The sequence below is a fragment of the Leptosomus discolor genome, chromosome 1, assembly GCF_034619465.1.
Source record: "Leptosomus discolor isolate bLepDis1 chromosome 1, bLepDis1.hap2, whole genome shotgun sequence".
Classification (NCBI taxonomy): domain Eukaryota; kingdom Metazoa; phylum Chordata; class Aves; order Leptosomiformes; family Leptosomidae; genus Leptosomus; species Leptosomus discolor.
Window position 1 is genome coordinate 85,166,675 of NC_141391.1, and position 17,706 is coordinate 85,184,380.

General features: G+C 41.4%; 1 protein-coding gene across 1 annotated transcript in view; it reads right to left on the reverse strand.

The window, feature by feature from the left end:
- Nucleotides 1-14,831: 14,831 nt before the first annotated feature.
- Nucleotides 14,832-17,706, reverse strand: part of CTPS2 (CTP synthase 2) — a 76,745-nt gene continuing 73,870 nt past the window's right edge. The window contains exon 18 of the mRNA XM_086482035.1: nt 14,832-14,901. Within this exon, the coding sequence (XP_086338161.1) occupies nt 14,832-14,901 (70 nt within the window). The remainder of the gene's footprint in view (nt 14,902-17,706) is intronic.

Here is a 17,706-nt window from a genome sequence, read left to right on the forward strand (position 1 = left end):
GCATATTATTCACTTGTTTGTTTCCACAGAAAGAAAGCAGTGACTTAGAAGAGTAAGCCTGAGGGCTCAGCTGCATGAAAATTGTCTATTTTACAGCTCATTGCATTGTTAAGTAACATTACAGTGTAATTCAGGCTTTGGGATATAGTTTTACATAGGGTAGACTACCACTTGCAGATTTTTTTTAATGTCCCATTCCCCCAAATACGTCACACACAACCAAATTCAATATTTGGATTTTTAAATCTGCATTAAATGGAAATGACTATGAGTACACACGACAGCAGGCAGCTTCTGGACTCCAAATATAATTGTTTCTAAAGTGATATATTAAACACTTTGGAATTGCTTGTCTCTGTTGTCTATCTTGTTAAAACAGATTATAAGCTCTTTATAGTAAGAGCTCTATCACATCAACATGCCATAAGGCTATGACTGTAATAAGAGATTTGGGATGTTAAAAAAAAATACAATTATAACAATGTCTGTCTGTTTCATAAGAAAAAGAGACTTCTGTGACTGCACCATTTTTTTTCCCCATCTCTTCGTCAGTCTGTCAGTGAGCTTCCCAAAACTTTCTGGAAATTTTCAATCAATCAATTGCAACAAAGAAACAGGCGTGTCAGAAGTGTAAAGTTCCTCCAAACTTTGTGGAGACAGGTTAGAAATAACTAGGTAAAAGGCAGGTACTACTGTCAAAAAGCACCAGAGAGCTGGGCAACTGCATCAGCTAGGTGCAGGCTGGGCTGAGCTGCACTGCTACCAAGGCAAGCCTTAGCAGAAGCTCTTCTGGCCTACAGTCACAGACAACTGCTCTGGGGCTCACCCCCTCATCCCTGATGGTAACGAGAATGCTCAAACACATCACACCATGCTCCAAAATACACATCTTCCACAGCTGGCTAGAACACTTAGGACAAATTAAAACAGCACCTCAGCTGTTGCAATGTTTGTTAGATATGTTCTGTTTAAGCAGCAGAAGAAAATATACTAGTAAGGTATTCTCCCAGGTTATACCTTCCCGCTCCTCCTTTACTTTCCCTGGTACTTACTGCAAGACAAATTATATATATGCAACTTTTATTCTTGCTTTATTCTTCCATAAAAATACCTGATTGGATAACACTGTATTGTGCTAATAAGCTACACTAGTTTATAATGACTTGGTTTTTACATCACCTCTAAAAAAGACCTAATCATGTCCAAGGGAGTATCTGTAGCCAACCATCAGATCCTAACATGCAAAATGTGTCCAGTCTGAGACAGATAGCTTTCAGCTTTCTAAGCTGAAAACAGAGAGCTTAAAACGTTCTTTACCATGGCACAATCCTCATTGGTTGCATGTGGAAGACACTCGGTATAGACACTGTATTTAATGATGATGACACCAGAAGTAAACCAAGGCAACTGTGGAGTAGGTTTATCTAGTATTTGGATTCAACAAGGGTAGGATTTTACATCTAGGAAATGCCTTTTCACAGTTTCCATGGCATTTTTATTTTAATTAAGTCAAAATGAGATTCTAGTCTCCTTGGCTGTGGGGAGTAATCTGAAGCCAAAACATGTGGCTTAGAGGCAGCAATTGAAATCAAAGGGAAATTCAGAAGGATGTGTCATTATGATATTGCCCACCTCTAAATGACTAAAGAAAACAACAGCTAAAAAAGCAGCAGCATATATTTTACCTTCAGACTGAAGTCTCCTACAAATAAATGGAAAAAAAAAAACCCTGTTGGAAGTAAAGACAGTGTGAAAGCAAGACTGGTTCCCCCTAATAAGGAATTTCCCTACAAAGAACATGACTAGCTCACACCATTTTTTAAAAGCTCATTATAATAAGATCATTTTATTTAGTAGAAGAAATTAAAACTAGGAAGAAAATAGTGATATTTCATTTCATGAGAGGAGGGGAAATTTTGGATTATGTTCTGGAACTGGATTCTTAATGAACAAACTCATTATTAAATAACTGTTCATTCAGGCAACTAAAACGGTTACCTTGTGGTAGCACCTAAGTTCTGTATTCTTAAATAGATAGAAGGTCATTCTCCAATGTTGGACTTTCATTTTCAGATTCACTGTAATGCACAAATCTTTAATTGTAGGTCGGCAGTAGCAGATCCTTTGTGGTAATTCAGCTTTAAAGCAATGAAGTTCTTAATGCCACTGTAACATAAATTTTCCCTACAATTTTCAGCTTAGCTGAAAGGAGAGGGCCAAATGTTGCCTTTGGGCACATTAATGTAAGTTACACAGACAGATGAATGAACTTCATTTGGTATTTGAAGTTATAAACTCTCATTCAAATCCAGAAGAGCTATATCTGACTCTGAAACTGTTACCTAAAATATATCTTAGCTCATAATGTATGAAACCATAATCCTTCTTAAACAAATTTTTAATCTCTCCAAATACTTACATAGTACTTTTCATCCACAATGCTTTCCAAAGGACATCCATCTGGGTAAACCGAGGCATGCTCTAACAAATTCATTCACCTAATGTCATGCTGTGGGGAATAAAATCCCTTCTCTCAGTCCTCACTTTTGGACTCTAGCAAGAAGGCATCATCTCCAGATGAAGAAGAGCAGAGCAAGACCTCAGGATGAAAAAAGCAAACAAAGGCTGGACTTCACATCACTGAGACCATTCTTAAAATTTAACCTGAGCAATGGCAAAAAACTCACAGCTCACAGACCACCCAAGAGAGAGAGAGAAATACAGCAGAAAAACACTGCTAAATTATTACAGGATTGTTGTCACAGCAATAATGGACCAAGGGTAAAGTGAGGCATGATTTGTGGGGAGAAGAGATATTTTTACTAGATCAAGTTATATTGTTGGGAAAAACAAACTACATTTCGGGTATGCAAGCTCTCCTTCAGGTAACCCAAAAGCTTACCAAAACTCTTCCAGATAAATCTTCTCATTTCACGAAGATTGTTACATCTGCCTACAAGTTTGTTTCTCCTCTCTAACTTCACAGTTAAAAGAGTTAACTGGTGTGTCAAAGAGCCAGCAAAGCACGGGATATTAGTTCAGACAGCAGCAGACATCTGTTCTTTTAGCAGGTTCATGCTGCTGAACACTGCAGTAAATATTACCAGAATTTTTATAAGCTTGTACAGTAGTAACAAAGATGACATAAATTAGCACCCTTGCAAATTAAGGCTCCTTGCTTTGTTGAAGAACAAAGCAAGCAAGCAAGCAGACTGGGTAACAGTCTTTTACCCCTTTCACACCCGCATATTCCTCTGCCTGACACAATGAGATGACCAACAGATGTTGAAGGTATCATCTTAGAATAAGCAGTTTCAAAGAACTGCCAGTGACACATTTTATTTTGTACCTAGATTTTCACTTTACGCAGTCATGTTTTAAGCTATGCACAGGCTCTTGGTTAAACTTGTATATTTGCATCACTGCAACATTAAATAGAAAAGCACATCAACATAAACTTTGTGTGATTACTCTAACCTGCCCTAGTAAGCCTTCTGTCAAAAGTCTCAATTAAAACAATCCCAGGACTTCTACACACTTCTCAATTTAACAAGCAATCATGTCTTTGTTCCCCAGTGAACTCAGAACTGCATTAGCCTCAGTAAAAAGCAGATCATTACATGTATAATCTCATCCCTAATTCACTTATTTATGCAAGTAGCAAATCTCCTAACTCATGCCCCTCAGGAGGTCTGTTTCTCTCCTGCTCACAATACTGTGCTGCTATCTGATTTCACATATCCAGGGGAACATTGCATCTTCAATTAGTTGGAGAGAAATGTTTGTTGGTCAAAATCTTTCTTTCTTAAAGCTTGTGTAAAACTGAAAGAAGATGCTCTCAAGAGTGGAATGCTTTCAAGTCTGTATACACGTCTGTCAATAATAATGATGTTAGCTGTAAGATAGCATACACAGAAATAACTCTAAATTGGAAATCTGCTTTATACTCAACTATAAACTAGCACTGACCAAACTTCGTAAAAGATGTCACATTATGCTCCCAAGATTAGACACAGGGAAAGTACATTAGCCAGACACAAGCTTTAGAAGTTAATGTTTTGACTGTTCAAAATTTTGGATGCCTATTCGATTTCTCAAACCTTGAGACTCAACTAAGGCATATTATTAGGCAGGTATGTTAACACGAGTTCAGGCTCTTACAGGTAGTGCTTGCATTGGAACTATGCTGAGAACAGTTTTCTTTTATGTTTACAAGCTTCCTTCTATCCCTTTTGGAATACACTAAATTAAAATCCTGGGTAAGACAGATGAATGAGTAGCACATCCAGCAGAGGAAAAGATAATAAGCATTCCCCAGCCTGAGGCTGGCATTAGCAGAAGCTGGCACAGGCTCTTATGAACCAGCAGGGATAATAGCTGGATGGGCAAAGCAGTGATGCATCAAGTTCCAGCCATTAGAGAGAAAAAAGAGGTGCCATCCCTTCTTCCTGCTGAATCTGTGCCATCCCAGAGAATGGGGTTCAAGGTTTATCTGGCCAAAAAGAGAAAGCAAAAGGGGTTCTTTAACCTATTTATTATGGCACTGGTTTGGCAAACAGGACTCCTGTGCTCTGGCTCCTTTGCCAATGACTGTTTCTTTTGTTCAATAACTACTTAAAACACAAACAGTCTAAAGGCCTGGGCTCAGGTGCTCTCCCTGCCTGCCTGCCTCCTTCCCTGCCTCCCAAAGAACCTCCTGTTGCCTCACCTGCAGGATCACATACTTGCTGTTTCTCCAACAGAGGATCAGTGGGATCATTTGCAGATTGCCCTAATGTTGTCATGACAGCAAATGAACGTTGGCACTGAGAATTGATTTTAACCTTGTGGAGTGGGCAGCCCCCAAAGGAGAGGGGGCCTGGCTGCCTCTGAAACTCATGAAGAAACTGGCCATGTCTCCTACATCCTGGGGGAGTGCTCTGGGAAATGAAATATTATTTGGCAAGGAAGGGAGGCACACTACATGACAACACAGAAGAGCAGATGCTGCTGCTGCATCTTGCACGGAGCTATGCCCAGCAAGGGCATTCAGAGAACACTCACCTGAGCACCCACACTGGGAAGACACTGGTACAGGGTCCTGGCTGGGCTTGGGCAAGAAAGAGTTGCTAAATTCGAGGCCTTGACTAACACTGAGATGGTCTCAGGCCCATGGGAAGGATGAATGTTGTGCTCTGGGGAAGCTTAAGCTACCCAGGGGTGAGACTGCTTATCTGAGCCCCCAAAAACAAGGGAGCCAGTTAAATCTAGCTGATTAGAAACAATGAGCTGATGGTAGTGACTAGTCCACACTTCAGCATCTACACATCAGGAATAGGGTCATCTGACCAAACGTAGTTATCTGAACCATTTGGGCCAGGCTCTTCTTTAAGGTTCATGACAAGAAAGAAGGAATACCCACAGGTGATCCACCTGATCTGCTAAGGAAGACTGAAAAGCACCTGTTTTTTCTGCTGATTATAAAAGGAGCCTGTGGTGAGTAACTCACATATAGGCATCAATATTTAGCTAAACTGAGATGGCACAGGTGCTTAGATGAACATGGTTCCCCTACTTTAAAACACACACTGTGGTGCTCCGTTTTGCATAATGTCCCACCACTCAAGTAGGACACTTACTAAGCTCAAAGAAGACCTAGATCAGGCCATCCAGGATGACTCCAGCACTGTGCTGCCTGGTTTCTGGTCTTACATGGAAATACAGCCCCAGCAACTCAGAGCAGGATAGCTGTGTGGAAGTTTGAGGAAGCTTTCAGCAAAAAAATGGTCAATAGACACCTGAGGTCATACTTCTATTTCTCAGATTGACTCTGTGAAATCAGGAGTGTATTGAAGCTGTTATTGGGTGAGGTTAGTTATGCAGAAGCTCAGAGCAGATTATCCTAACTATTCCTTTAAATATATGGAGCTTTGGATTATACTTTAATGCAAGACTTGAGTCAGTTCTTATGTTATCTAGACTATGCTACTGTTAACTTCACTAGCAAGTTCCAACTGTTAAGTTTCTTAAATTTATTAATAGAGAGCCCATAAAGGTAGAAAAGATGGTTACCTGACCAGGAGCACTCCTGAAACACAGAATCCTGTCTATACTTCAGACAAAGCTGATTTTCTAGGCTCTGATCCAAATCTGTGAGAGCACGCTATGAGCAGTCCAGTAAGGCAACCAATTTCCTCAACTGAACTAGGATGTTACAAGCAGAGAAAATATTTCATATACAAACAAACCATCAAAGTGTAAAGATTAAAGTACACAGTTTTTATGTGTACAGATGAAAGACAGTTTAACCGACATTATTCTAGTAGCAGGTCAGCTAGGTCAGACCAGAGTGTTAGATCCTGCAATTCATGAGGAATTTTAAGGAACAAAGAACCAGACAGTACTGAAGATGACTCACTTTTATACGAATAAAGAACAACAGAACTGGTCCACCTCTGTGCTCCATGAAAAGCGCATTCACATTAAAAAAAATACATAGTTAAAAAACAAAACCAAATCAAAACAACAAAAAAAAAAACACACATACCAAAAAAACCCCACAACTTTACAGATAAAAGCAAGAGAATCAACCAGAGATTGGAAAAATCAACATTTCTGGAACTGCTACTCAGAATGAACTTCCAACTGAGGCAACATAGGCATTTTCTTTGGATATCTAATAGGTGCTTACATAAACATTCTGACTCTTTTTAGGGGAATTACACAAATATGAACATCCTACATAGTAGAAAGCATGTAGATACTTTTATATCCTTATTTTAGAGGACTCCTTAAATCATTTTACCCTGTCAGCACATGGTGGTTAACAATTCAAATACAGTTGAATACCTGAAAACTCTAGACAGTACTGAGGACCTGATACAGGGAGAAACATGAGACACTAAGTTCATTGCCATGAAAAATATAAAGGCTGACAACTGGGAAAATGAGTGAAATCCCTGAACAAAGCACTGACCATGTCACCAGGTGGGGACAGGGTGAACTGGTAAGAGGGAGAGTTTGTCTGGACATTATCACAGAGCTAGCAGCTACCAACTCACTATGCTAGCAGGGAACAACTAAGCACTACGAGGGATAAAATGCACAGAAACATATCATGACTCTTATGCAGATGCCCAAGTGAAGGAGCCTCCTCCTGCTTGTGTGCAAGGATGAGGTGTTATTCAGTCCTAGGTACAGAAAGGATTATATTGTTTGTTTGCTTCCCTGTCATGTTGCAGTGAGTTTCCTCAGGATGCTGAAGGAGAACATGTGCTGTCCCAAGGGCAATGTTATTCTGATTCCCGACTTGATCCACCTTACTCCCTTTCTCAGCAAATTTTAGTCACCTCATATATGCAAACAGTGAAGTTGGGGGAAATGAGCTTCACCCAGTCCCACACAGGTTTCCACAGCCCCTGCTCACTGCCGTGCTGATCTGGCTTCACTGCCAGCTACAGCCAAGCTGACTCAGAAGTCCCACATGCTGTAATTACACTCCCTACTGTCATCAAGACACACACAGAGTTTGGGGAGAATCTTTCATGTGCAGTGCTATGGTACCTGTAACATAGCTCCCATGAGGAGGTTAGCTCAGGTTGGTAAGTCACTTGTTGCTCTTACACTCGATCCTCCCTTAACCTCCTCCACACCCTGCTACGCAGCAAGCCCCTGCCTGTGTGGACATAGCCCATCTGCCTTTTCTTACCTGAAAACTTCCTTTAGCTTGGGGCTGCAACTCCTGCTTACACAGGTTCTTGCAGAGGACTCAGACTCTACTTTCAAGTTGTTGCTCAAAACCTCCAGCATCTTCCTGGCAAGCTAAGGCTTAGACACCTGCAGAGAGGACTTTAGGAGAACCATGCCCGAGTCCCATGAATCCCGGGTGACAATAACTCCTCTGGTACCACCCTGTAATCAACAAAGTCACACTTTTTGTGATATGAATACAGCGTCACTTCAGTGGCTTCAGAAAAACTGCAAGCTAGTGCAGGATCTGGCACACCCTTCCACAAGTACTCCATAATGAGGAATAGTCTGGTTGGCCAAGCAAATCCTCCTCGATGTCTCAGGAAAACTTAGATATATGCCTCTCCATTAGATTCAACCTCTGCAGGCATTACATTAGCACATGAAGGCTATGTCTCCAAACTGCTAAATAAACTAGGAAAGAAACCCCAGCTTTAAGGTAGTACATGTTAAAGCATGTTGAGCAGATGCTAAAGGACTTCACGTATAAAGCTTACAGTGAAACAGGAAACTATGCTGCTGAGGTACAATATTTGACCAGAAATATTCAGTAAGATACAGCTCTATCCACAATATCAGTTCAGTGGATACTATACCTATACTATACAATACCTACCCCACAGTCACATCCAAATTTGAATGCTGCTCCCCTTGTTTACAAACAAGCACAGCCTCTGGTCTAACTCAACCAACCTATGAAACTTTCTGTGAGGGAAAACCTGAGTGTAGCTTGTGTATCAGCACAGGACCACTTTCTGGATGAGGCAGGCATAGATTTTAAGTGTTAGCCTCCAACACACCTAAGAGATCTTCAGCCCCTAACACCCACACCTAACAGATCTTCAGTCAGGTTTTCCCAGGCAGAGTGGTTTAGTTATCTCTAGGCTAGCAAACTGCACAGGCTCACAGAACATGCTGGGGAACAGGTACATGATCATCCACTCTGGCAAAATACAGCACAGCTTTATCCCAGGGTATCTAGCACTCTCCCCCAGGCACCTTTCTGAGAGTCAGCATGCACTAAGGACCTTTCCCAGCAGGCAGCCTGAATGTGGGCCCATTCTTTGAAGGTAAGTAAGTTTCATAGAATTAGAATAGTTGAGGTTGGCAGGGACCTTTGGAGATTGTCCAGTCCAACCCCTGGCTGAGAGCAGGGTCAGCTACAGCAAGTTGTTCAGGGCTGTGTCCAGTTGAGTCTTGAGCATCCCCAATGATGGAGACTCCATCACTCTCTGGGCAATCTGTTCCAGTGTACAACCACCTGCACCATAAAGAAGTTCTCTCTTATCTTTAAGTAGAATTTGCTGTGTTTCAGTTCCTGACCATCATCTCCTCTTCTGTCACTGGGCACCCCTGAGAAAAGTCTGGCTCTGTCTTCTTTATTCCCCACGCATAAGGTATTTATAAATATTGATAAGATCCCCCTTGAGCCATCTCTTCTCCAGACTAAACAATGACAGCGCTCTCAGCCTTTCAGCTGATGGATGCTCCATCTCCATGGTCCTTCACTGGACTCATTCCAGTACGCCCATGAAAGTTTAGCTGTATGGAAGCAATCTATCGTCTCAGCCACTGCAGTTGGGCTCAAAAGAGACTACTGTTCCTGCCCCAATTTACTATTACATATACAGCCCTTGAGCCTAAGCAATGGTCCACTGAGCCAACATAGGATGGAATATACAGATTTCAGATCTTGCTGTGCTCCAAGTACATGCTAAAGAAGGGTTTTAACCAGTGGTACTGACCTACATTAGGTCACCTCCTCAACAGTTCCTGCTTCCCAAGGAGGAAGAATGGATCCAAGTCTATCAAGACATGATCATGCAACATACAGATGCAGATCAATGCTCTCAGAGTAAATATATCTTTCTTTCTACATCTCTTTCATTATATACCCCATTTTGGAATGAAACAGCAAAGCAAACTGCTTTATTTCATTGTTATCTCTTACAAGAATCCAAATTCCATGATTCACATGCAAATGAAAAACATATAAGCAATCTTGCTTTCTTAGAATCTAGTGCGTATTTCTGTATAAGCAGGCTGTCTTTCTTGTCCTGCCACAGCACTAATGAAATACTGCTCTCTGCTAGATTATTGTATCAGGTGTAAATGGAAAAATGGAAATGAATACATTTCCAGTGAAGGTCCTTACTTGAACAAGATGGGAAGTCTGAAATAATGCAAAAGGATGATTCACAAACATTTTACTTCAGAAGGACAGTCAGAGTGAATCTTCAAACTTTGCTCTCTATCCATGCGTAGGAATTATTTCTTCAGACATTGACCTGTGTAATGTAAGGTTTGGCTTTTTCATATCCTACTCTCTCTTTAGTGAGAGAAGCCTAGCTGTAGGTTGCTTGTGTCAATCACACTTCATTTCACAGAATGGCTGAGGTTGGAAGGGACCTCTGTAGGTCACGTTGTCCACCCCTGCTCTTCAAGCACGGCCACCTACAGTCAGTTGCCCAGGACCGTTATCTAGGCAGCTTTTGAGAATCTCCATGGATGGACACTTCACAACTTCTCGGGCAATCTGCGCTAGTGCACAGTCACCCTCATAATGGAAAAAGTGTTTCCTGATGTTCAGATGGAGCCTCCTGGTTCAGTTTGTGCCCATTGCCTCTGGTCCTTTAATCACCCTAGTTGCCCTTCGCAGGACTCTCTCCAGTATGCCCATTTCAGATTTGTCCTGGGCAGCCCAAAGCTGGACACAGCACTGCAGGTGTGGCCTTACCAGGACCGAATAACAATATCTGAGGGATCAATCTTTTCAGTCCACCTTTCCCATTGATTTGCTGTCATAGAATTACAGAATAGTTGAGGTTGGAAGGCAGGTCATCTGGTCCAGGCCCCCCTGCTCAAGCACAGCCACCTAGAGCCAGTTGCCCAAGACCATTACTCAGACAGCTTTTGAATATCTCCAAGGATGGAGACTCCACAACCTCCCTGTGCAAGCTGTGCCAAGGCTCGGTCACCCTCACAGTGAAAAAGTCTTTCCTGATGTTCAGAGGGAACCCCCTGTGTTTCAGTTTGTGCTCATTGCCTCTGGTCCTGCCACTGGGCACCTCTGAAGAGAGCCTGGCACCGTCTTCTTTGCACCCTTCTCTCAGGTATTTCTATACATTGATGAGTTTTTTCCACCCCCACCCCTGAGCCTTCTCTTCTCCAGGCTGAACAGTCCCAGCTCTCTCATAGGAGAGATGTTCCAGTCCTTTAACCTCCTTCATGGCCCTTGTGGGCCATGGACTCTTTCCACTCTTTCCAGTGTGTCCATGTCTCTCTTGTACTGGGGAGCCCAGAACTGGACCCAGTACTCCAGGTATGGCCTCACCACTGCTAGGTAGAGGGGAAGGATCACCTCCCTCAGCCTGCTGGCAACACTTCTAATGCAGTCCAGGATTTGGCTGGAAAAGGCTCGTTTGTTTGCTTCCATTTTGGAATTGGCATGCTGCTGCTTCTGTCAGCTCAAATGGGAGACGGATCCCTTGTGACAGTGATATGCTTCTCTTCAGGATACTGCTTTGTGTAGCACAGTTAGCAGGAAGAGGATTGGTAAAGGTGCTGGGAGATTAGGGTACTGATTCCAGCTTCACTTCCGGTTATATGTCTTTTGGTCCCCTCATTTTTTTGGATAAATCACAGCTTCTCACAGTCAATACAACTGGGACATGACTAAATGAAAAATTAGCTCCCTGACACCACAGTTCACAATTGGCACCGTGATTCTTTAACAGAGTATCTAAACACTTCTGAATAACATAATTTAATATATTTGAAAACACATTTGCACATTACAGACAATCTAAGGAAACGCTTCACTTTTCACAAACCATTGGCCAGTGTCTCTCCTTGGGGAAGACATACAGTAACACCAATTCTGTCAATACCTGCTATTTCTAAGGCATGCATTTGCAAACTACTTAAGAAAAACACTGCCATAGAAATACATTTTATATTTCATTACCACTAAAGGCTCTTTTAGTGAAGAGATAAATTGGCTGTGTAACCTGAGATTTTCTAAAGCAATGCAAAGCTCTCAAACTTACTGTTTTACAAAGCTGTAATAAGGGACACAGAATCATAGAATCATTCAGGTTGGAAAAGACCTTTGAGATCATCAAGTCCAACCATCAACCCTACTCTACATGGTGCTTTTTATTTTTGTACAGATATTTACCTTTTGATGAGTTAAAAAAGTCACTTTGCCCAAAACCAAAATGAAACACAAAGCTCAAAATTACGAGGTTTTCTTTATAGGAAAGAGTGCCCCAGGCATTTGGAGCCTGTGCATTACACAGCTTAGGTCCATCTTCTGTGACAGGTGTGACCATGCCACACTGCTAATGGCACCCAGCCTTAAACTCGGTACAGCAGCTCTTGCCTCCTCCTTCTGTCTCAGTGATTCGGGCTGCAGGTTTGAAGGGCTGCCTGCAATTGTCATGCAGTAGAATAACGTGTGATTTCCAAATTAAAATACATCATTCTATTCTATTGGGGAATGAGTGCCATGACCATGGAGTGGTCACTGGATGAAGGAAAACAAGGGTGAACCTTAATACACCTTTATACTCATTTATTAAAATTAACTGAGTGTGGCATGGTTGGAGCCCAGATAATGCTCCAGGTTTATGACTGGTTCTTCTACAACTTTTATACAAGTGTTCAAATCACATTTTAACATATGAGTGTATTTACTTTCTCTCTTATAAAATACAAATACAAAACCGCCTTCTAATATCACTTCTGGTACTTCGTAGGTCAGAATTACAGTATTAACAGACTTTCAGGAGAAACAGAGCAAACAAACTTGAACTTTTGTAATGTGAAATCACTTATAAAAGCAAAGTGAAAAGATGTGTACCCAACTTCAATTATTATAATCACAAACAGATGAAATACAGCAACAATTTCTCATTTGTACATATTGAACAGCAAAAAAAGTAAAAAAATATCTATATACAACAAGCTTAATAGGGAAACAAACCTGAAACAGTTCTCTACTGCTCATGGATAAAACAACTTTCCCTTAAATTTTTTAGTGCATTCCTTGTCATTCACATGAACTAATGCATTCTATCTTCCTGTTCTAAGGCAAACCAAAAACAATCAAATCTTCCTTCAAATCAAGAACAGCTGTGAACTAGTGAATTAATAGATATTCAACTGAGATCACTCTGAAATATATGACAAGATCAATAATGATTAACAGCTAAGGTGCACAAGCATTTTGTCATTTTTAAAGAGAAACAGCATTTATACAGAACAGGTTTTGCTACAGGAGAGTAATGTCATCTGTAAAGAGAATTACAGTATAGAAGGAGACACTATGAGGACCGTAAGCAGCTTTCTCGTCTACTTTCTTCTATTCAATATTGTCCTGTTCCAAACTTTCTGTAACGAAAAAAGAGGGAGGGGAAGGAAGAATAAACGGAAAAAAAATAATGATTAAAAATATTTCTTCTGTAACTCAGTTTATTTCATGCTTGTGTCAGTTTCTCCCAAATCCATTGACTGACTTCAAAGTAGTCCTATGGTAAATACTACAAGTAGATGCATTTCATCTAGGTCAAACAGCATAAAGCAAAAACACAAAGCTAAATACAGTGTACATGTGTATCCAGCTCTGATTAATGGGTAGAATTAACCCTGAGATAAAAATAAATGAGCTAATGCCTCTAGCCTTCTTTTACATCTAGAACTAGTTATTTAATCTTTCCTAGAGTAATTCTGTTGAATGTAATTGGTATCCACTAGTGACATGTTCAAACAAAATCAGCTTGACTACTGATAACCACTTAAAAGCACAAAAGTACCTACATCCAAGCACTGAAAAAATCACATCTGCAATGGTAAACAGTGAATTACCATTAGCAAATTCCATTGAGGAAAGCAAGGTCAAAGCTAAAGAGGTCGTCCTGTACCATGTGTTGGTCTCAAGAAACAGACCCTTAGTATTGTTTGGAGGTGGGAAGGATCTGGGCAAGAGTGAAAAGGAACATTTTGTCTACTCATTTTTTGGTCACTCTAGGACACGTATCAGTACTGTATTTGCACGCACCAGGTCATGAAATCACTTAACATTCTGTTCTCCACTCTCACTATTTGGGGATGTACTATTATCTTTAACATGTGGTACATGAGAGGGAAAAAGAAATAAATTAAAAATCACAGAAGAAACCCATGCTACGGCTAAGGACTGAACTCCAGTTTCTGGCATCTCATGCCAGTATTTTAACCAGCAGATCATCAGGCAGAAATGCACCATTCACATGCAGCCTTAATCATCTGTTTGGCACAGCTGCTCAGTGAGTACCATGTGAGAGGAATAAAACCAGAGGGGAAAGTTTTGTCCTGCTTAAAGAAGTGCTCAGAAATACTGAAAAGCACAAACATACGCCTGTATCACAGTACCAGAGCAGCCACAAGTCTGATGAATCTGTGTAGGGAAAATAAAGTAAGACTAAGATTCAAACCCAGATCCTGCAGAGATCAGGTGTCTCACAGGAAATATAACCTCCAAACCGAAGGGAAATCTATGGCTACCATGTTTACAGCTGAAAAAATCCAACATCCCTTTGGCAAAGCCTATAGCAAACAAAGCTACGATTTTATAAAACTTTTTTGTATCTCTATCACTCTGCAGAGTAAATCCAAGTATTTGGGATGTCTTTGTTGTATCAATGCATCAAATGCAATTACAGGTGAATGTTAATGCAAAATAAAAAGTCATGTCAACACAGTGTACCTGAAGTGATCCAAACTTGAAAACTAAAGTAACAAAAAAGGGAAAACATAATTTTAAAATGCCTTTTCCTTGTATCTTCAAACATTAAGCATCCTACATGTAAGCTGTACCCAAAACACTTAGCAGACTTTAATATTACAATTGCAGAGTTAAGCAGCAGAAGAGGAAAATAATTAAGTGCTGCAGGCAAGGAAGAAAACATAAGCTCTCAGATGGGATTTGAAACAAAAGGGAAAATCAAGATAACCCTGTCTCCTGTTTTAAGTCTAGAAGAAAGAAACGCCATAACGCAGTATCAAAATGATTCGGTTTACCTAAATAGCATCATCCATTTCTGTGATTTCATAGAATCATTTCATCTTGTTTCTGAATTAGAAAACTCTTTTTCTGGAGAGCTGTCATCGCTGAGGTCACTGTAGCTGTCACTGTTAAAAGCAATACACAGTCAGAAGGATCTAAACCAAATATTTTATTTCAAACCCCCCAACCCACATGATGCATATGGCCAACACTTTCCTCAAATGCAACCCATTTCCAGAAAACTACTTTAAGCTCGTGCTCAATTTCGGTATTTTAGAATGCCTTCGTCTACAGGAATTGGCTTAAGTTTGGAGTCTAAGACCCGATGAGAAAAAACATTCTACCTGATAAACAGTATGTTAATTTCTTTTTGCTTGGCTCCTGTACCTTCATTCTACAGTTTGCTGGTGCTGTGTGCCTGTGACCATGATTAACAACATGGAGAATAACAGGTATTCAGAGCAAGACTAAAAGGAATTTCTCCTTTATGATATAGGAAATGATGGTTTTGACCAAAGAAAAAGTTAAGACAACTTTATTTACTTAGAATGCTTCAATTACAATTCTTGCTCTTCCAGTCAGAACCTAAACTGTCTGCATTGCACCAAGCAATATCCAGACAGTTTTTCCTGAGATTTTATCCCCTTCCACTGTCTCCTCAGAGAAGTAGACCAGTTTACACAGAACAAACTGCCATGCAAGTGATCATTTTATAAGTGGCCAGAACAAGGAAACAGTGAAGAACAGGAATCACCATAGCAACTGAGAGAAAGAAGTGCCCACAAACCACTTTTTCAGTCAGCTGTGATGTCTATTAGGTCTCCAGGTTTATCTCAACTCTAAGCGCACCTCTTCAGAAGAACCTCCAGTCTCAACCTCCCCCTACCACCTTAATTCTACAGCCTGTTTTCCACACACTTGGATTTCTCAAGATCAGAAGCCAGCAAAGGGAGCCCAGGGAGCTGAGAAAGTACATTTGAGGCGCAACAATTCTGGTCAGTTCTGTGATACTTCGGAGAGCAGGTTATGGTTAACACAGTACAGGTGGGGATCTCAGACCTTGTTCGTGTGGGTACACTAGTGCCAGCCTTAGGTACCAACTCTACTCCAGCCACTGCACTCCTGTCTTGTCACACCTCACTCATCACATACACTTTCATCCTCCAGCCAACAGGACCTCAGCCACGTCATGCTCCCCACCTCTGGGCACGAAGTCCCACTGAGACATCAAGCACATCCTCAGCCCATGACCCACGTGGACACAGCCTCATCAGTCGATCTACAGTGACTGCCTGCTGTGCAATGTTTCAAGGGGAACTATGTAACCCCGCAGCTGGGTATCTTTGATCTAGACTGCAATGTGGAACAGTGAACAAACTGCACTCAGTTGTACTGGCGCTTGTTACTGAACACTGCTTTGTAGCCTGAATTTCACCCTCTCTTCTTTGCAAAAAAAAAAAAAAAAAAAATAAAAATCAAAGATTAGAGTAAAAACACAGCCATTTTAACAGAGTGGGACAGGAGTGGCACCAACAGTCATCTCATTTAATTTCTATCTTTGCCTGCTAGGAAAGCCTCCCACAGTTACAGCAGATCACTACAAAATTCTGTACAAGACAGAGTAGATATTCCAACATTCTAACAATTATCAAGAATTTGCCTACAGCATTCTGCCCTTTCTCTACATGACATCTCTTTCTTCACAGAGGAGAACCTCCCCTGTGAGGACAGGGTGACAGAGTTGGGGTTGTTCAGCCTCGAGAAGAGAAGACTCTGGGAGACCTTATAGCGGCCTTCCAGTGCTTAAAGGAAAGGTGGGGAGAGACTCTTGGTCAGGGAGTGCGGTGATAGGATGAGGGGTAACGGTTTCAAACTGCAAGAGGGCAGATTTAGGTTAGATATTAGGAAGAAATTCTTTACTGTGAGGGTGGTGAGACACTGGCACAGGTTGCCCAGAGAAGCTGTGGCTGCCCCCTCCCTGGCAGTATTCAAGGCCAGGCTGGATGGGGCTTTGAGCAACCTGGTCTGGTGGAAGGTGTCCCTGCCCATAGCAGGCGGCTGGAGCTAGGTGATCTGTGAGGTCCCTTCCAACCTAAACCGTTCTGTGATTTTATGGCACACATCTTGTTGATGTGGTTCTTACAAAGAGTGTGTCACATCAGGCTAGCGAGAAATGCTCAATTTGATCATTTCACCAGCTGGCAAACAATTACACAGTTCAAGTGAGGAAAGTGTTGTTAATAGTATGATCAAGCATGCCAGATGCACACAGACAAACACAACATCACCGACGTTGTACTTACTTCTTTCTGAAAGTACCCATGGAAACATGGAATAAAAATTCAGTATTATTAAAACAGTTTTGCATTTTCGTATCACAGCACAATAGCAAAAATTGTCCACAGAACAGAGGGTAAAACTGTGATTGCAGAGAGCTGTGTAATCTCATGATAGCCCTGGTTTAAGCCCAAAGTCTTCAGAGAACTTTTTTTTTTTTTCTTTAATGGGCTCTGCTGCCCAGTGGCAGTCACAACCCAAAAACATATGCCAGAGCTCCATATATAACACAGTATGGGAGACAGATGCTTAAGTAAAAATGCTCAGGGACCAACCAGGTGAGTGGACAACCACCCAGCTTCATCTCTTGAAGACAGCTAGGCGCTGATCCCACCCAGCACTCACATCATCGGTTCTCCCCCACTCAGTGACATAGGTTTTAGAGGCATTCACCCACAAAGCAGACACACAATGCTGGATGCTTATGTCATTTCATTGACTTACCACCCCAACTTCTCAGGCCTGTTTCCAGTTTGCAGAAGCTGAGGGTCACTTGGCTAGCCACTAGCCCAGAGGCTAAAACACTTACTCAGCCAAAGACAATTTTGTTCCTGTACACACACTGCCCAATTCAGTACAAGATTTGACTCCAC